Below are 21717 nucleotides of genomic sequence, written 5' to 3'. Positions count from 1 at the left end.
CAGCTAATGCCTTTTTGTGGTTTTCAATTATGTTCCTATAAATTAGAGCGCTTGCCTTTAAGCTCCATCCAAATCACTGCTTCAACCTTAACCCTAAAGGGTTCGTTAAAATGCGATTCTAAAGGGGTATGTAAAATGCAATGAAAAAGTGTTAGTAAAGGGTGCCACCGTGGTGCGATGATATGCACACCGGCCATGCACTCTAAAGGTCGTGGGTTCGATTCCCAGTACAGATAACATCAAATTTTCAACGGTGGCAAAATACCCCTCAGTGATGTTGGCGACATTTCCTGAATATTTTAGCCATGTAAAAATTCTCTATAATTGGTGTCTTAGGACATGCCGTTCGGACTCAGCAATAAACAGTAGGTCCCATATCATTGAGCTAATATGAATCGGGGTGCAAGTTTCCCTTGTCCCATCTGGGATGTTTGTGGAACAATTATATATAAATGCTTAGTTAAAATACAGTGCAGAAGGGTTAGTTAAAATGCAATGCTAATGAAGTGCATCTTTTAGTAGTCGCGCTCTTGTAAAGATCATGAGTGGAAATGCATAACTTGATGCACTTCCAATTACTTTTTGCTGGGTATCTAACAAAAAAATAGAAAAAATTGCACAGTGGACTTGGATGCAAATTTAGCGTTTTAATATTTAAAATAAATTTTTATCGATGATTGTACCCTTCGATTTTCTTGAAATTTTTTTGTATTATTGTCCGGCTGGTACTATAATTGCTAATCCATTTTCAAAATCGAAAAATAACTCCGGTTTTACGATGTTTAAGATAAATGCCTAAATAAAACAACAATACAAATGTTAAAAAAAGTTTTTTTTTTTAATATTTATAAAAAATGTTTCGAATTGGTATAAAGGAATTATTGTATTGGCAAATTAAAAAAAAAAATTAAAAATGTAAAAAAATTAAAATTAATTAATTTAAAAAAAAAACAAGTAAGAAAAGTCTATAGTCGGTCGGAGCCGACCTTGGGATACCCTATACCACCATCCCTGGACAATCGCTCTCCACGGAACTTCTTTTCAATGATTGTGAAAATTTAATTATCAAATATCAGAGATGTAACGAATAATACTTATGACCAAAACCAAAAAGTTATCTAGCATGACAAAGACATTTTTGTAGCAGAGTTCACACAAACTAATGAAACCCACTTATGTAGTACTACTACTTCCGTTGTTTAACCGCTACGTTATTGAAATTTTTACCAATTTAACACAAAAGTTTCAGTCCATTTAACCCGCTAAGTATTATCTGATCCTCACGTTGGTTTGTACGCTTCTTCTTCATCATAAACTCAAACTTTGTTTAAAAGTTTGCGGGTTATTATTTTGACCTACTGAGCCGCTACAAAATTGGTTAAAATTTTTGTTTGGTCCATTTCTTTCCCTGAACATTTCACGATCATCAGCAAAAACTAATCATTTTTATTCTGGCCCGAACCCAACCTCCTTAAAAAATTCGTTGCAATCGGTCCATAATTGCGGCCAATTTTTAATGGACGGACACACATCGCTAAATCGTTTTATCTCGTCGAGATATGAATTTTGGCATACCAAATAAGGTGTCTAGGACGAATATTTCGTGGTGTTACATAAACTTTTGGAGAGACAATATGTAGCATGGGATACACAGATCCCATTATATATTAGGCAGTAGGCCCGTTATCTAGCAAACACTTTATTGCAATTTACATCAGAGGAAAGGTCAGTAGTTTTTTCCCATATGTAGGCTACTTTGCGAAATATATATGTCCTCAAGGAATTAAAACATCGACCAAAAATAAAATTTTTATATTTTTTATACAAAAGTAATGGTCCATTTCACCCGCTAAAGTATATCAAAATTGTAGGCATCTTTTTCGACCTATACTTTTATCCGGTGCAAAATTTCGTGACTATTGATGTATAATTGCGACTTCTAGCGAGTTTATTATTACACTACAAACAAATAAATGAATATATTACGCTGCAACTCTGTTATCTGATCATGCACACCAACATAATTAGCATCAATTGAAAGGTCAAGCGTTCCACTTTCAAGTGTATCCCACTTGTCCGGAATGTCACTTCCAGGAATTAAGATATAAGCTGTGAATTAAAAATTTTCACAATTTTCACACAAAAGCTTTGGTCCATTTAACCCTCTAAATATTATCCATTTCACCCGCTAAATATTTTACAATTATCACCAATAAGAATAGGGATCTATTCTGATCTGAACCCGACCTCCATACAAAATTTCGTGACGATCGGTCCATAATTGCGGCCTGGAGCGTGTTTACAATTTATAATGGACAGACGGACGGACGGACGGAAGGACGGACGGACACACATCTCAAAATCGCTTTATCTCGTCGAGATATGAAGATTGGTATACCACATTGGGGGTCTCCGACGAATATTTCGCGGTGTTACATGAATTTTTACCAAAACAAACTTATAATACCCTTTTCCACATTGTGGTATAGGGTATAAATATTCGAATCTCACTACCAAATGGGACTTAAAATTTTTGTAATTAGTCGTAGTTTAATACAGAAAAGAAAGAAAATCGAATGGTAAAATCATTGATAAAAATTTATTGATTAAATATTTAATCGCGAAAAATTTTTAAATTTTATATAGATAACCGATAAAAAAAATAAAAAAATAAATATTTAGACCAATATTAAAGATTTTATGGGCATTTCTTTGCATATTATTTTTAAATAATTCTATTTTTTCAAGGCGCGATATCCCTGGAACCTTAGCAAAAAAAATTTAAAATATACTAAAACGTTTTACTGATAAACAGCATCACCACTGCACAAAACCATAGTCATAGTCGGGTGGAACCGACTATATAACACCCAACACCACTGTAAATATGTAAACGTTAAATGGGTTATATATATATATATATATATATATATATATATATATATATATATATACCCAGCAAAATAAATTAGAAGTAGTGCAATGTGGACTAGTTCTGTCACGGCATGTTTTAATGCAGTTCAACCGGAGTCGTGAAAAAGGCACTCCAGTCCTCACATTTTAACCGCATTTGGATGCAATCCAAATAATCACATCCACATGTCACATTTTAACAACATCCGGATGCAGTTCAGCGGAGTCGTGAAAAAGACACTCCAATTCCTCACAATTTAACAGCATCCGGATGTAGTCCAAACGGAGTCGTGAAAAAGGCACTCCGTTCGATTCATATTATTTGCAGTTGTTAGAGATCCCTACATGTACATAAATCAGTTTGTACATCTCTACAGGCAGCGGCATACATTTTCCAATAAGAGATAAGCGTGTTAACATTTTCAAACATTTGTTAATACGAGTACAAACTAAATAATATTTCATTTGTGAACATTTTTCCAGTAACTCAAGAGAAGAAAATTTCCGAATGGAGTGCTGTTGGAGTACATGTCGAAATCTTAACTGGTGATGGGAAGACAACACATTTAGCAAATAAAGCAGAAACAGTTCAGCTTGGAACAAATGGAGAGCGGAGGAAACACGCGTGTTTGCGATTGAATTCAATGGAGAATTTTCATAATTTGTGTTAATGTAATAAAGTTCTTAATATTTTTGTTTTACACAAATAATGCATTTTATTTGTTCTGGCATATTTTGTAATGGCTTGCACAATTTCCGCAGAATGCCTGTATCAAAACACGTGCTTTGGACTACCTCCTATTCTACCCCAAAGGGTTAGCTAAAATGCAATGCCAAAGGGTCAGTTAAAATGCAGTGCCAGAGGGTCAGTTAAAATGCAGTGCCAAAGGGTCAGTTAAAATGCAGTGCAATGGAGTGCCTCTTTCCGTAGTCACGCTCTTGTAAAAATCATGAGTGAAAATGCATAATTTGATGCACTTCCAGATCACTTGTACATATCATTTAACTGCCTCTTTGGAGGCAAACTTTTTGCTGGGTATATATATATATATATATATATATATATATATATATATATATAAAATATACTTACTTATACTTAAAAAGATACTTACTACTAGAGCGAATTCAGTCACACATTCCTAATTTCATCGAAATCAGATATGTATAGCGTGTTTGGTGCAGCAAATACGTGAAATCGGCCGAAAATATATATGGGAGTTATATCCAAATCTGAAACGATTTCCATATAATGGGATCTATATCCAAATCTGAACCTATTTCGATATAATTTGTCACATTTACTTCTAGACCGAATTTCATCACACATTCCAAATTTCATCCTAATCGGAAATAAATAGCGTGTTTGGGGCACCAAATACGTAAAATCGGACGAAGATACATATGGGAGCTATATCCAAATCTAAACCGATTTCGATATTATTTGTCACATATATTTCTAGACCGAATTTAGTCACACATTATAGGGTGTTATAAAGGAAATCAAAAACCTCATTTTGAAAAAGTGTTCGATTTAACTCAGAATTCCCCAAATACATTTCAATCTAATATTTTTGGATAAGTAATTGAACTTCGAACAAACTTTGATCAACTTCCGTTCAAGAATTCAAATATGAGAGGACATAGAGCCATACCACCCAGTAATACGCATCGAATATGGTACATCGCGGGGTTGATCCAACGATTTAGGAGTGCTAATTTACAACATCGACACGCAATAATAAAGCATTCGTTTAAGTCGAGATCGTTGATGCAAAGACAGAGATATCTGCAACCATGATTAAAATGTATGATTAATTAAACACATTTTTTTTAATTTATCATACATAACCTTTAATTTTGCTATAATTCAGTAGTGACTCCCAAATGTTTCAAGAGAATAATAATTCTCTCAGAAATTTTAGTTGCCTTATAAATTAAATTTTATAATGTTGTTAAAATATTTGCTCTGTTCCAGAACCTGCAAGAAGCTACTATTTTTTACTACGATAAAATTTTTCCCTTTATGTTATCGAAAAAAATAGTAAAAACTTGTAGATTCTTGCAGTACTGGTACAGACCAATTATAAAAAGCTTTCTGTTTACTTTTGCCACTTAGAAATTGCGAAAGGGGAATTTGTAAAAGTACTCTTAATTTTCCCCAATCTCTTGTGGCACATATCAAATGCATTAAAGATACCATTTCTAAAAAAACGAACACTTTAAAATGGCTTTTACAGATGCATACAAAAGTAATAAAGTAATTTCATTGTTTTATGTTCAAACTTTAAAATCAAAGTACACACCTTTATTTCATTGTATCTTCTTTTCTTTCATTCAAGGTAAAATGTCCTGAATGTCGTGCAGAACATCGCATACCATACAATGGAGTCCAGGCATTTCCCACCAATGTTACACTGCAGCGCTTCCTTGAGTTGCACATCGAGATAACTGGTGAATTACCAGATCCCACATCTGGTAAGTAAATAACGAAAGAACGAACGATGACTAGTATATGAAAAGTGATAAGCTAAAACAAACATTATCAATATCCTGTGGATGTTCTTTTGGTTCCCTTGTTGCTTTGCCATGCTACTGAAGCACCATTGGTCGTACATACATATATCTAAGTAGAAGTGTTTGAAAATTTAATACAATGAAAACAATGTTGTCATGAATATTTCGCAATGTTGTGCATGTGTGCGTGTGTCCTCGAATGGGATATGAGTGCTTTCTTTTATATTTTCTCACTCAGCAAATAATGTGAAATAAGTAGAATTTAATCAAGGATTTGTTGAAAGAAATTCATGTTTCTTTAAGCTTTGCCAATTATGTTTTTATCCAAGGCTAAATGTGAATTTCTATTTGCAGTGTAAATGTTAGAAAAATCCATTAATAATGACATACCTACATACCTAAAGACTTGGTGAAAATGTAATGCATTCAAATATTATTGTCACATCTGTATATGACGGAGAGTAAATGTATAGAATTAAAGATATTTATTTTCCAAACCAAAGAGTGACATAGATTAAAAATGAAGAAACATTTAAGATACCATTTGTAACAGTTGACATTGTACTAATGGCTTTTACAGGTGTTTACAAATCTTAATCCTTAATCTTAAACTTGCATAAAAGTGGATAGTGGATATAGGTTTAGTGGGTAGCTCATAGCATATGATTTCTAATATAAGAGTTTTGTAAAAAATCACTTTAAAGGTTTTCCAATAGACATCCCAGAAGTTATTAAAGGAGACTTATCAAAGAGTGCTACAAATCGATTCTATTTTATTGGTTACCCATTGTTATCACCAAATTCGGTCCGAGCATGAGATAATCGATTAGGTGGTAATTATTATTAAAACTACCCACAATCTTGGTAAAATTTAATGCATTAAAATATTATTGTCACATCTGTATATAATGGGGAATAAATGTATATAATTAAATTTATTTATTTTCCAAAACAAGGAGTGACAAAGATTAAACATTTGAGAACATTTAAGATACCATTTGTAGCAGTTCACATTGCACTTATGGCTTTTACAGGTGTTTACAAATTTATGGTTAATCATAATCTTAGCAAAAGTGCTTCGGTTATATGTTAAATGGATGGCTTTTATCTTAGGATTTCTTTTAAAGAAATATTGTTGTGGCGTATTATTTATGGTGAATTGAGAAAAATAATTTTTGAATACATCCTTGTAAAAACTATTCCCATTGTACGTACATGGCAGAAAGGAGAGTACAGTCTAATTTTTTTCTCAATGAATGGGTTCTTCTTCCCAGCAAAAAAATCATTATCAAATAATGGGTTTAAGAGTAGTTTTCGGTAATAGTAACTACTTACAAAACCCCCTACTAACCATTATTTTAACAAGGGCATGTTGTAGAGTTGGGCAATCTAGTTCCTGGAGCGGATCGATCTTTCTAGTTTTTCCCAAAAGGAACTAGTTCCTTAATATAGTTTCATAGTTCCAAATATTTCCGAGAACGATATAGTTCAATGAACCTTTCTTGTTCGTCGTTCTTTCTATTCCCTTCGTTCCAAATTGTTCCGAGACCGACATAGTTTAATGAATCTTTCTCTTTCGTCGTTCTTTTTACTTCCTTCATTCCAAATAGTTCCGAGAGTGAAGCAGTTTAACAAATCTTTATCTTTCTTTTTGTTTTCAACTTTTGGTGGATGAATTGACATGAAAAAAATTTATGTTTACGAATATTTAAGAACGTGGCCGCATCTGAATGATGAATGAACCGAATGTGAAAGATCGAAGTTAGTGTGGAATTAAACTAAGAAAATGAATTATACAAATGAAAGAAATTATATGCACGGCTGGAACTATATGAACTAAAGGAACAATTTAAGAGCCGGATATAGTTCCAATAGTTCCTTGGAATTAGTTCGTTCCGGAACTACAAAACTCTAGCATGTTGCACTGAATAACTAGTTATTCTATAACCACTAGAAAAACTAGTTATTCTATGGCCACCAGAAGTTGAAAAATAAGCTAAAAACAAATGTTCTATTTCTAGAAAAGTTGAGGTGGAATTTGTTTTAATTTCAATACACCTCATATTTCTATTTTATTTTGCTCTCTGCTGGATTTGATTATGCGATCTTCTGATTTGTAGCGGAACGCAATACACACTGTGCTACGCGTACAAACATTAAGGATTGTTTGAAAGCTGACATGTGTACCACCAACTGTTTTTTATATTTTTAACAAAAAAACTTGCGTGCCGACGGCGAGCGTGAACACAACCCTAGGATTTGTAATCGGACACACGCGCTCTGTGCCATCATACTCATTACTAAGTATATAGTTTTACCTTGATACATTACTTTGTATTGGGTTACATAATGACTAACGGATCCGAATTTTTGCTGGGTTAATTCCTAATTTGGGTTAATTCCTAATTGAAAATGTAGATAAAAACGTTTTATGGGACCATATCAAAACGTGGACCTATGTCCGCAACTTCTGGCGGATTCGAATAACAGCCAATCTAGGCCGAAAATATAGATAATAATTTCCAAAACCCCGACATTAGGCGGTACCGTTATATGAAGCCTATACCACAACATGGATATATAACCATACACGTTATGGAGAAGTTTTCTGACCTCTAAGAACCACAAATGCCAAATTACAGCTTATTCGGTTTGAAAATACCGGTAAAAACTCAAAAATACCTGAAATGAGCGGTATCGCTATATGGGGGCCATACTAAGACCTATGTCCAACATTTTCGGTAAATAAGTTTTTTGATCACTAGGAATCCTAAATAATGAATTATAGCTAATTCGGTCCGAAAATGTCACTAAAAACGTCAAAATATATACAATCGGGCGGTACCGTTATATTCCAACATTTTTTGTAGAGAAGGTTTCTGTCTACTACGAGAAGATTTTCAGTCTGAAAATGTAGCTAAAAGCTTCAAGATACGGGGCGCTATATGAAAATATGTACCAATGACAAATTTTAGCTAATTCTATTTGAAAATGGAGTTAAAACTAAAAAATAACTGAAATAGAGTGGTAACGTTATATGGGGATATACCAAAACATGGGCTTATGTACACAATTTGCATACCCTCCACCATAATATGGAGGGTATAATTAAATTTGTCGTTCCGTTTGTAACACATCGAAATATTTATCGGAGACCCAATAAAGTATGTAAATTCTTGATCAGGGTAAAATTCTAAGTCGATATATCCATGTGCGTCCGTCTGTTGAAATCAAGATACAGCTCGCAATTTTTAAGATAGGACGGTACCACCTGATTTTCGGTATTTTGAAGGTTTAAGCTTCATTATCACATTGAAATGGCTGAATTTGGGACTTAGTCTTCGTTGGGAGAAAACAAATTTCTCCCAGAATTTTGTCGGTATAAATACACGCATTCATATAGCCATCATAGAACGGTACCTCCCGATTTTCGATATTTTGAAGACTGTGGGCACAATAATCCACTGAAAAGGCTGAAATTTCGTATTTAGTGTTCATTTTGGGTATACAACTTCCCATATGAAATTTAGGACCACGTCTTCATATAGCCCCCATAGAACAATACCTCCCGATTTTCGGTATTTTGAATGTTGTGGCCTCAATATTCCTCCGAAATGGCTGAAATTTGGTATTTAGTCTTCGTTGGGGTTATACAACTTTTTTCCAGGAATTTTTGGTATAGGTTCACGTCTTCGTATAACTCCCATAGAACGGTACCTCCCGATTTTCGGTATTTTGAAGGTTGTGGCCGCAATAATCTACCGAAATGGATAAAATTTGGTATTTAGTCTTCGTTGGGGGTATACAACTTTCCCCCAGTAATTTTTCGGTACCGGTTTACGCCTTAATAGAGCCCCCCAGAGAACGGTACCTCCCGATTTTCGGTTATTTGAAGGCTGTGACCACAATAATCCATCGAAATGACTGAAATTTGGTATTTAGTATATTTTATTTATTTATTATAGATCTACGTCTTCCTATGTCCACCATAGAAGCGTACCTCTTGATTTTCGATATTTTGAAGGTTTTAGCCACATTATTTTACCGAAATATCAGAAGAATGCCAGCCAGTTATGTACCATGGCCTTGACGTTGTTAAACTTCAATATCCAGACAGGAAGCCAATATGAAGTTCAATTCCACCAGTTTTCTTCGATAGGCTTTCCTTTGGTATAATCATGCAGTGCTTTGCTAATCTGAGTTAACATAAAGTAGGCCTAATTTCAAGGTTCAATAATCATTCTATGGCCTTGTGGAGCACAGTGATATGGTCTACCAACCATCACCGTCACCTCCCTCCACAGAACCGATATGTTTGACAGTAGAAGACATGTCTTGAAAATGTTTCTAAGTACACCCCGGGAGATTTGAAATGCTGAAAATAACTGATCGACAATGTAAGGTTGAGCTAGCCGAAACACGATTTCTTCGGGTCAATTCGGTACGAAGAACCTGAAGCCGTGGGATTGGGAACTCCACCGTCTCGGTTGCCGTTGGCGGAACATATGCTGTAACTGCCACTCTGCATGGAATCTCAGCAATGGAGCCAGCCGCAATTCACGCCGCTTCCCACGGGCATTCCAGTTCTTTATAGTATGGATTAGGAATGCTTTATATTATTCATCTATACAATTAATAACTTTGACGCACTTGAAGATGCTGGCCTTGCTGCTACCTACGTCATTAGCAACCAATGTCTATCATAGATTTAGAGTTGGGTAATCTAGTTCCTAGTTCCTTGTACTAGTTCCAAAACGTATGAGTAACATCATGGAATATAACGTGTTATGTTAAGTATACGCAGTTTGTTCAAAGAAAAAATGTGGGCCATTGGAACTGCGAAGTGAACGAGATAGTTCCATATAGTTCCTTTGGCACAACTCTACATAGATTCTCCCTTCGCTATCTTTTCTGTCAATGATTGCAACCAGAAGTTCATTAGGATAATAATGCAAGATGATCTGCCAGAGGGAGGCGTAGAATCTACTTCCTAGCGTAGAGCCTATCAACGGTCTCGCAAGTAGGATCAGCTTCCTCAGAGGATCGTACTTGCTTCATCTCGTTTTTTACTTCATTGGATTTTCCCCCCTCTTTTTTTGGCCAGGATTACTATAAAATGTTTGTTAGTCTGCTTGCCTGTCAGGTAGCATTCGCTTTCGTACTTATTATTGGATGAGGAATGCTGACACTATTGGATTTCAAAACCTACGCGTAGGATATTTTCCCTGTAGACCCACTAATCTTTGGCTTTGATGGTTTCTTCAATGTCGCATTCATATTAAGAGATTGCCCTGGTGACGACGCCTTCCAAGTTGTGGGATTGTCGGATCTCTGAGCTTCATTTTCTGTAATGTCGTCTAGATCTTTGGAGCCGAAGATTGCGGGTCTGTACTTTACTCACTTTATCCGTGGTTCATAGAGCTGGGAAACTATCGATAGTCTGACTATAATTTTGATCGCTGTCGTAAAGTTTTATTTTTATCGGATTCCAAGACAATTATTTGTAGAATAATTCGCTACAAATGACCCAGAAACATGTTTGGTGGCCGATGTAAGCTTTGTTTTTCGACAGCAATCAAAACGATAGTCAGACTATCGAAAGTTTGCCAGCTCTAGTGAATCCCGCAGGTGGATTTGTTTCTCGGACTTAATGCATTCTTCCTTGCCGGGGTGCCGCAATGCCTTTCGATGATTAGACCTCCACCGATATGGAATAGAAATTCGGTTGGGATGATTAGTTTAAGGATATTTAGAAACATTTCCTTTATCCTCCTCAATTGTCTCCGTAATCTCCACTAATTTCTTCTCTTTTAAATTGTCTGGTTTCTTTTGAGTAACCGACTGCGAATGCAGAGAGTTCTTCGATAGGTATTTTTACGTTTTCTCCTGGGAGGATAACTATGTTCCACATTACCTTCTTCTCTTTCCACTCTATTCTGTCTAGAGAGAGCAAGCTGCCTAACCAGTATAATTGTGGTATCCCATGTATCTGTCGATATGCTTTCCTGGCTTAACCCACCGCCTAACTGAGATAGGATAGCAACGCTATACCTGGACACTCTATCATGAATGAGGTCTAGAATGAGATTTCTAAGATTCTTAAGGCCGTCTTCTCCAGGAATCTGTCGGTGTTAGAACACTCTTTTTTCTTTAGAATTGCTGAGGTTTTATTTATGTGAGTTTGCTTTGAACTAAGAGTTTCATTAGGGAGATATAGGATATTTATTGAATTAATAGCGGCCGTTGGTTCTTATCATTATAATTTTATTTTTAATGAGTTTCTTTGTTTTTGTTTACAGGTCAAATTATGGAAAGATGTGGTGTGTGTTCAGAGAAGTCATATTTAAATCCCTGCGCTCATTGTGAAAAGAAAATCTGCGATGATTGTAAAAGTGCCCATATGGACATATTGAGACGTGAAATTACACGTTTCAATTCACAGGTACGATCACTAAAATAACTTACACGTCTTTTGTCAGATAAATTTCCTTTTTCCTAATTTCCCTTATTTCAGATTCGTCGCAGTTTACATCGTTTGCAAGATTCACTGTCTCTGATCGAAAAGAACATGATCAGCTTGCAAACAAACTGTGTCAGTACTACCGAAGAAATTGAAGACATTTACCGACGTGTCACTAAGGCCATCAAAGATCGTACGGATCAGTTGAAGGGTGAAATTGATCGCTATCTAACAATCGAGTTGAAAAATTTGAATACCCTAAAAGAGAATCTCGATAGTGAAATTAGCAACATAACCAGCAACTGTGACATTGTCGACAAGTACATGAACGACAGTGTGGAATGGGATGACTGTGAACTGATGGACACCAAGGAGATTTTCTTGAAGACTGTGGAATTCTTGCGTCACTTTGAATATGAAAACTCGGATTATAGTCGCCGTGTACGATTCCTTGTATCGATGGATCCCAATCAATTGGTCATGAACTTGGCCACTTTTGGTGATTTGAACATTGCCCCGCATTCGAATATGGGTGGTTCAACCAGCAGTTCTCATTTGGCACCACCAACAGCACTGCAACCTGGCTTGATGCGTTCAAAGAGTGATCATCGCTTGGCCACACAATTCCGCCAGCAAGAGGAACGCATCGGTTACAATGATGAACCTGTTCTGGGTGGTCGTAGATTTGGCGAACGTCCTGTACGTATCAATAACGATCGCTATGGTGACAGCGGATCCAGTCGCTATGGACGTGGTGCAGGTGGTGATTATGATTATGGTGGTGAAAACGACTACGAAAATGATCAGTCATCGAGCCGTACGGGAAAATCGCGTTTCCGTTCACGGTTTGTGCGTTCGCATCAAAACGAGGATTCCGACAACGAACAGCAACAACAACAGCGTCAAGAAGAGAAGAAACTGAAGGACAAGGTGCGTGATGGTGAAGATGTCTCTCGCGGTCAGCTGAGTGGCATTATACGCTTGAGTGATTGTGCCCGCGTTATTCAAAGATTGGCCGATATTGGCAAGGAGAAGAAGGAAAAGAAAGTCGATGCAACTGCCGCTGCCAATGTGCAAGCTGCCATTCAGGCTCAAAAGGCATCGATGCAGAGGCCCAAGCAAACTCCAGCCGCTCCTCAGAGGCAGGTGAGCGAAGACGATGAAATCAGTCGCATTAAACAGCAAAACAAAAATGCGCCCAGTTCGTCAACAGCAGCCCAGGCAGCTGCCGCAGCTACAACACCAGCCACTCCAGAGAGACCAACAGCCGATCGAGTGAGTGCATTAAAACGTAACAGTGTTGTTACCGCCTCGGGTAATAGCGATGAAAGTGATAATACACCTTCATCGCCTGTGAATAGGACTCCACCAAGGTCAGAGGTGAGTGTGAATGAAACAATTGAAGAAGATAGTGGTAATAATAACCAAAATGATGATGTTGATGACGATGACGATGAAGAAGATGAAGAGGAGGAAGAAGAAGAAAGTGAGGAGGATGAAGATGAGGAAGAAGAAACAGTTGCAACTGTTAGAAATCAGGAACAAGTACAAAATACTAACACAAATGTCGAAACAACAAATAATAGTAATGTAGACGAAGAGGAAGAAGAGGAAACAGAAGAAGAAGAGTCTTCAGAAGAGGAGGATGAGGAAGAAGAAGAAAGCAACAAATCTGTTCAAGAACAAACGGTTATTGAAGAGTCTAGGGAAATTGTGCCTCCTAAAGCTAGTGAAGAGCCCCAAGGTGGCAACAGTGTGGTAATTACTGAAGCCTCAGATGATGAATACACATATACAGAAGAAGAGGTAACAGAAGAGGAAGAAACTGAAGAAGAAGTCACAGAAGAAGATGAAACAGATGACTGAGTTAGTTGTAAATAATAGGAAAATCTAAATTTTATGTTCAGTAGGGGGCAGTATGGGGGAAGAATATCAAGTAGGAGATCGATTTTATTTAAATTTAAAAAAGTCGTACATGTATATAGTCACATTTTTAAGATCTGAATGTACAAATATTATCCTGAGACTGTGAATAAATGTTTGAGTTATAATCCCGTTTAGCTCTTTAATTTAAAGATCAAAAAAATTTAAAGATAAAATAGCTCCAACTTAAATAACAGAAATTGCACACAGAGAAAAAAATGACACCATACGTGGTCCAACTGAGCACAATCGTTGTCGATAGTTTATGAACACCGTTTGTGGTCGAAATGAGCACGCCGAATATTATTTGCGAGAAAGGTTTCTATGCCTATGGAGACCGAAAAGCAAACTTTCAGCATATTGAATTGGAATTGCAGCAACCCTTTAAAATTCCAAATCATGGTGGGACCTTTCTACAAGGCCCTTATCTTAACGTGTACATATATCGACAAATTGCAATTTTCCGGTGACTAGACATAACGCCCAGCGGCCAAAAGAAAAAAAAAACAGCCATAATGCGTTTTTGGAATTTCTCCTAATTTTCGGTATTTTGAGAATTTTGCCTAAATTTGTTGACCGAACTATCTGTAATTTGACATTTGAGGCTCCCAGTGGCAACAAACATCTCCAGCGAAAATTGTCAACATAACATAACCTCCCGATTTTCGGTAAATTTGTTGACCGAACTATCTGTACTTTGACATTTGAGCTTCCCAGTGGTCACAAAACATCCCCACAAAAAATGGTCCATGTTTGTTATAGCCCCCATACAAAGGTACCTCCCGATTTTAGGTGTTTGTTTAATTGTACCATTCTATGGGAGCTATATATAAAAGGGTGGAACGATAGAACAAATATGTCAAGGGTAATATAATGTTCTGTAAAAAAATTGAAAGCTTTGAAGTAAAGTGAGTTCTATCTTCCCCTTAACAGATAGACAAATCTTTGCTGTTAAATTGTTTTAGGAGTGCATGCAAATTCTGAAAATATCTCCCTTATAAAGTCTTAAGCTAAAATTTCAACGTACAAGTCTGTATACTCTCCTTTAAGGGTATACATAGATGAAGACAATTATATATTTGTTCAATTCAGATGTTTTATTGATTTCTATACACAGTGACAGAAAATAGTCTACGATTATCTTAACTGTTACAAACGTATCTGCTCGTATTACAATCCTCCTACTGACATAAAATTTTACTTGTTCAACAGGATTATTACTCAAAGTTCCTAGCCAAATAGCCAAATTAGCTTCCGCAATGTGATATTAACAGGTTAACGTACATATGTTTGAACTCCTTAAAAAACCCCCCAATTTCTTCTTTCCATTTCCTCCTTTACAATCTTCATCAACGTTAAATGATCCCATTGAGCATTCAAATAAAAAAAGAAAGAAAACGAAAAAACGAACAAAAATAAATTGATATGATGAAAAGTCTAAATAAATAATAAAAAAGCTACCACTTAATTTCCTTTGGGATACATATGCGCATACAATTTTGTACTTTTTATCTTCTACATTTTTTTGCTAACCTTTTTTTAGTTTATTTGTATTGTGTCCTCTTCTTTGTTTCAATTCACCTCTAAAATCCTTTTACCTTTTTTTTACTTGTATGGAGTTAAGCCTATCTCTCTTTTTTATCCTTTAGTAGTGAACAACACTTTTTGGCTCTTCCTTAATTTTTTTCTATTTAATTCAATTTTGTTTTACACATCTTTCTGACATAATAACATTTAAAAAATTAAACCAAAACAAATATTAATATTATTACTATATAACATAACCTTTTTTTTTGTTTGTTGATTAATGACTTAACTGAGAAACAAAAACAAAAATCCTTAAAAAAGGAATTATCTAAACAATAAAAAATACATACATATTTATGTTTTAGCTTAAGTCCACCTTGAATATTTTCAGCCAACAACAACAGTTACAGCAACAACAAATTTGTATTATTTGCATTCAGCCTAGAGGATTTGTGTTGTTGCTCTTTTTTAATGTTTAAGAACAAATGATTTGTAAACATTTTCATGAAAAGTTCCATCAAGCAAACGTAAGGATGTATTTGATTGATTTTCATCCATCCTTTCGTTTCTTTGAATCGCTGATTGCTATCGTTGGAACGGATGGTTGGTTGCTATGCAAATAATGCTTACCTTGTATCTGTTTGTTTGTTGGCTGCAAAATATTTATAATTTTTTTTGCCAATAATACTCGTTAGTGTTTTTTTACGAATAATAAATATTTGTTTGTTAGCACTGGTCTCCCCTAATAATGTGCCCCGTCCCCATAAACTAATCTGTGTTTATTTATCCTTTATCCTGTAAAAGGACATCAGAAATTTTTACATTTTTTACTTTATGTTGCAATTAAAAATGTTAAAATAAATATACAAAAGGAAACCCTAGAAATTGTAAGAGAGAAATGATTAGTTATTTGTTAAGCTTATGAAAAAAAAAATTGGTACTATTAGTTAACAATAACAATAACTATTACGGTCGACAAGAATCATTTAGAAATGCTGGACAAGTTTTGGAACAGCCAAGTTTACTGTAAGTTAATCCATCTCATCATGACTTCTCCAATCATTAATCAATTATAAACGATTTCCATAATTAATTAATTGAAATATGACCTAGTCAACTTCTGTTGTTTTTCTAGCAAGGAAGGGGCCACATCCTCTATACCTCTTAACTGAGGCTAAAGAGGCGTTTGAAGCCAAAGTAAATTGTTTAAGAATACGAAAGTAAATATGTTTTGTGTGTATTGTGCCTACACTATCTAAGTAAATTCTTTTCTCAGAAAACTGAACATGCGGCATTATAAGTTGCCACCTTAATTGAAATCTTGATTGATAACGAAGTGATATGACCGTTTTAAGCCAATTTGCTATAGGTACAGCACTTAGGAGTGGCAGAACACAAACTTGTTCTTATAAGTCTTTTGAAATTTGTATTGAAGAAAAAAATTTAATTTCCGTAATGCCCTCTGTGGTAAGAAGCTAGTTTGGTTGGCCTTTTTGGCATGGGTGCTTCCATATCTGGTATTTTATCCGGTTTCCAGAAATTGAAGAAAACAGTCCGTACAGTCCACGGGCAGTGTTTAAATGTTATACCTTTCATTGAAACCCCAATTACTAGGCAGAGTAATCCTCTTCTTGAGAATTTATTTTTGGGAGATTTTCAAGTTGTTGCCCGCTGAATTTCGGCAGGATGGAACGTCATCGTTGCAAGGTCGTCGCTAAGCATCCTTCTCTGCCAGAGATAGAAATCAATGTGTAATATCACTCCTTACATCATATTCCATACTTAAGGGATAGTTAAGAGGGGTAACGGTGCCTAGTGTTCACCTGTTTTGTTTCACAGGAAACCAGGTGAAAGCAGGCTGTACTTGGACGAAAGGAAATTAAATTCTGTAACCATTTTCTCTAACACAGATGGATGGCATCTTGAATACCAAGGCCCAGTACATTATCAGTATGGATTTAAAGGATGCCTTTTGGCAGATTTCTTAAAACCCGAGAAGAGAGAAGACTGCATTTGTCATCCCGGGGAGGCCATTTAATCACTTCAAGATTATGTCCTTCGGGTTATGTAGCGACCCGTATCATCACATACGGGCGGATGAATTTATCTAACGCGATGACCTTCATATGGGAAAGTGCTACGAAGGGTGGGTAAGATGAATTCAATAGCAGTCGACACTCGCAAAAAAACGAAGGTCGTGAGGGTTATATACAGTGAGATAGAGGCATCCCTAGGCATTTCTTCCACTATATAAGATTTGATATTGCATGAACACCTGGCCGCAAAAATGAATTTTTCTCGCTAGATCCAGCAAAATTTATCAGTCGCTCAAAGAAGGCTCTTGAAGAAGGATCAATCGCGGTGCTTCAAACAGCATTTATAAGATCGTCACATATAACGAATTTTAGATCTATGCTTAGAAGCCAAAAATAAAACAGGAATCGACCGATTGGGTCTTTGAAAGCGAGCCGAATCCAACGAAAGTTGTTCATGGAAGAAGACCTTCTAAGCAATTGGTCGCCTGTTTCTTTGGCAAAACTGACCGTGTGGCGACTATACGGCTTGAGAAATGTAAGACGGTTAATTCTGAGTGTTACACTACAATTTGTTTGCCTGAAGTCTCTTGTGAAATTCGAAAAACGAACAAGAGAAGACGAATCGTTCTGCATCATGACAATGCGAGCTCTCACACATCGATTCAAACCAGCGCCTGTTTGACCGGACAAAACGTGGATTGATGGGTCATGCGCCGTACAGCCCTAAATGGGGATCCAATGACTTCATTTGATTCCAGCACCTCAAGAAAAAAAGGCGTGGTCAATGATATTCTTCGCCAGATTATGCCGTAAAAACGCTCAAAAACCATGTTTTGTAGGTGTCTTAATCAAGCCACGGTAAACAACGCGAAACATGGTCATATGTCAAACTGACCTGAGTACGCTTAGGCTAAAAATTGTCAAACTTTCTAAAAAAAAAATGTCAAATGACACCTGGCGACACTGTGTCTTGCCAGAAGGTTTTCGAGTGACCCTCGGTGATTCACACCGATCCTGAAAAAGTCTCCACGATTACATGTACAAAGTGGTAAACAATGTTCACAAGGTATAAGGTGAACATCTGATCTTTCAATTATAAATCCACATTGATATGGTCAAATTATATAACTTGTCAAAGGTAATCGGAATCGGATTGTTGTCATGAAATAAAATTTGCGTCAGATACCTAAACATTTTGTTTGGGCTATATGCTACCAGATTTTGCCTTTGCCAAAATTTACATTTGCTGCCATTGATTGCAATGTAGTTCCCATTGTGCAGAAGCAGCATGGCTCTACAGGTCATACCATAGGTCTTATCGAAGGCCTCTTGTACCCAAGTAAGTATTTTGGGAACGAAGGTTATAAACAATTGGTGAGAAGAGTATGCTGTAGTTGTCTGTTAGGATTAGATTGGATTGGTCCGGATTGGATTGCCTCAACTTGTATATCACTCCCAAGTATGTTTGTATGAAATCCGTTTCAGACAATTCGGAGTCGGTTTAGCCCTGCCCGCCCGTCTATTATAGAACTGTTGTGGTAAAGAAAACTTGAGTCGTGCAACAAAACATATGTTTTGTGTTATGTTTCGCCAATTATATGAAATAAAGCGGCTTTGAAGCCCAATGTGACTGGCGTCAAAATTACAGTTTGATTATAGATAGTTTATCAGCTCTACCATCTATCTGCCTATCTGCTGGTGCTCACGATAACTCTCAATCGATTAGGTCCAAAGTTTGCCACTCGAAATACTTTAGATCAAGATGGAAAAAGGGAAATGTCGATCCATTTTTCGGGTATCTCCTCCTCAAAAGTTCAACATTTTTCGCTAAAATGGTGTCCACTTTAATTCTTGAAGGGAGTAACCGAGTGGATCCATTCTGTCTACATCGTAATATTTCTACCAGACACAGATCTTCTTCGAATATGGAATATATCAGTTTACTTCTTCGGATACCTTCCACACAAAATATCAAAATTTTCGCAAAAGTCGTTGTAGAAATTTTTGCAACAGATAGTCGTTTCGGACCCTTTCTCGACTGTTCAGTGTTATCGGGGCCAACATAACATAATAACCCAAGAGCATCAAAAAATACTGCCATTACCCTGAATAACATGATAACTAAAGAATTAAATATCCGATCTGGCCAAATTTTTCGCATCGTTATATTTCTCTCAATCGTACATCAAGTTCCAAGAAAGTCTATATCGGACAACACCTTCGTTTAAGTAACGTTTAAAGGCTGTTCGAGGATTGTCTTGAAATTATCATGGAAGGTAGTCCTTGTGATTCTAATTATAACGATATATTTTTTCGTGGACAAGTTCATGCTAACTGGCATAATGACCCCAAAACTCTATAAAATCCAACAGTGACCAACTCTTTACGCCTTAATATATTTAAAGCCACTTTTTGGGTCGTGTGAAATAGCAGGTAGACGTTGGGGTCGTGATTACAACATTATATTTTTTTGTTAGGGGAAGCCTAGCCTCCCTCTGCTGTTACTCTTTTTTGTATAATCATAGGCTGAAGATACTTAGCTGTCGGCAAATCCGGTGGATTAAATTTCACCTTTAACTAAAATAGATGGATAGAAAATATTAAATTAACATTTCTGAATCGCATATTTATTTGTGTTTATTCCGTATTCAAAGGCGTTATAGAGTTTAACCCAAAGTACAATCAAATGAATGACAACAAGTTTAGTTAACATAAATATTTTAGGTAATTATAGACAAGAGGACAAATATCATCACAGTCAATATTACTTGCCACCCCTACGTCAATATCCTGGGCAATATCCTTAGGAATATTCGTTCCATAATGAATAATCATTATTTAATTGAACTATTTGTCCCTAATTTATAGATTTATTTGTACGAAAAGTTTACACCACCAATATTTGGCCAATAAAATATATTTCTGTTCCAAAATGCGTCCGGAAGTACAAAAAAATACCCAAATTTATTGTCGACCTGAAGACTAAATACCACAAAATAAATACTAAAACAAAACCTAGAACTATGTATTTATAACCTATGAAAAAAGCCAAAAACTCTTAACATCTCATACCTTATCGTTATGTATGTATTTATGTATCTATACATCCCCTTACCAATAAAAAAACAAAATTTTTGTCAAAGTTTTATTATCAAAAATCTAAGACAAATATTAATAAACCATAAAAAGATAAATAAACCACAAAAAAACATATAAAAATAAATGAGAGCAATAACAGAAACAAAAAAACTGGATGTTTGATTTATTTCCCAAATGTTAAATATAGTGTGAAATTGAAACCATCACAACAACAAAAACAACAACATACAAATAAATAGATAAAAATAATTTTGCTAATGATGATTACCAAAATAGAAGAACAAGAAATGAAAATACACAAAACAAACACAACGATTTGGTAGTGATGTTAATTTGATTATGTCTTTGTTTTCTCTTTGCCATTTTGTATTATATTTTATAAGCAACATACATATAAATCTCTCATTTACATTTATAATAAACTTTGTATTTTTATTTGAATTTCTGATGTCCCCATACTTCGACAGGATTATTTAAAAAAACAGATAAAAACATCAGTGAGCTTTGACTGTGTTTTTGTTTCTCATTTTTGCATTCATTATAAATTGGATATTTATTAAACATGTCATCTCCTAGACCTCATAGCTCATAGATATCAATAAATCCTACTCTAGCTTATCTATTAGTTATAGAATTTGAGCAGTGCCCTTAAAGTAATTTACCCCTAAAACATCCCAAAAACTCTGGTCGTTCCCAGCTTTCGTTATTTTACCATTCATAGCGCGCGCACGCACGCACACACACTAAGCATAATCATTATTATAACATTGCTACCACGTCCATTGTGAATGTCTTGAATGAATTTATAATCAACCAGAATATAGATCGAGTAGAGTATATAATTTATATATATGTATAGGAGTATAAATATATATATTAATATTTGTTGGGTGGGGTTGGAGATTGCGAGAACAACGATAAATCAACTCAATAGAACTAATAATAAAAGAAAATGTTCATAAATATGATATGTCCTATGCAAATCCTTGTTGCTCTAATGAGAAACAAGAAAATCAATGATGCGTGAAAACTGAGTGATATGGGACCCACTTGTTATCACCGAGTCCGGATGAAGCATCAAACGTGTCAACAGATTTGGCCCAGTCCCTCGGGTTCTTCGATATCAGATTGACCACACGGCATTCGTGTTCCGGTAAGCGGCTGCAACCTTAGTATACATACATATCGCTCATTTACTCAAAGAGTGGCATAACTCAAAAAATGCGTTTTCTGAGTTAACAA

The 21717-nt window shown here is 35.7% G+C and overlaps 2 protein-coding genes across 29 annotated transcripts in view; both read left to right on the top strand.

Annotated features, from left to right (window-relative positions):
• tn (tripartite motif containing protein thin) overlaps positions 1 to 21717 on the top strand; it is a 188311-nt gene that overhangs the window by 103594 nt on the left and 63000 nt on the right. For 19 of the 28 annotated variants that reach the window (XM_073990661.1, XM_073990648.1, XM_073990658.1 and 16 more), the window contains 3 exons: positions 5256 to 5391; positions 11730 to 11872; positions 11945 to 13270. In XM_073990661.1, the coding sequence (XP_073846762.1) occupies positions 5256 to 5391; positions 11730 to 11872; positions 11945 to 13270 (1605 nt within the window). The remainder of the gene's footprint in view (positions 1 to 5255; positions 5392 to 11729; positions 11873 to 11944; positions 13271 to 21717) is intronic. The other 9 variants (XM_073990653.1, XM_073990666.1, XM_073990670.1 and 6 more) reach the window with 1 other exon arrangement.
• LOC141406010 (uncharacterized) lies at positions 13280 to 16218 on the top strand (the record flags this gene model as incomplete). The annotated part of the gene is made up of 1 exon (XM_073990979.1): positions 13280 to 16218. A coding segment is annotated over one exon (477 nt), but the record flags the coding sequence as incomplete, so codon positions are not given.

This window comes from Musca autumnalis, unplaced genomic scaffold (genome assembly GCF_047663935.1).
Source record: "Musca autumnalis isolate F117 unplaced genomic scaffold, ASM4766393v1 scaffold_5, whole genome shotgun sequence".
NCBI lineage: Eukaryota > Metazoa > Arthropoda > Insecta > Diptera > Muscidae > Musca > Musca autumnalis.
The sequence above is the reverse complement of the archived record's forward strand: the minus strand, read 5'-3'. Positions and strand labels throughout refer to the sequence as shown.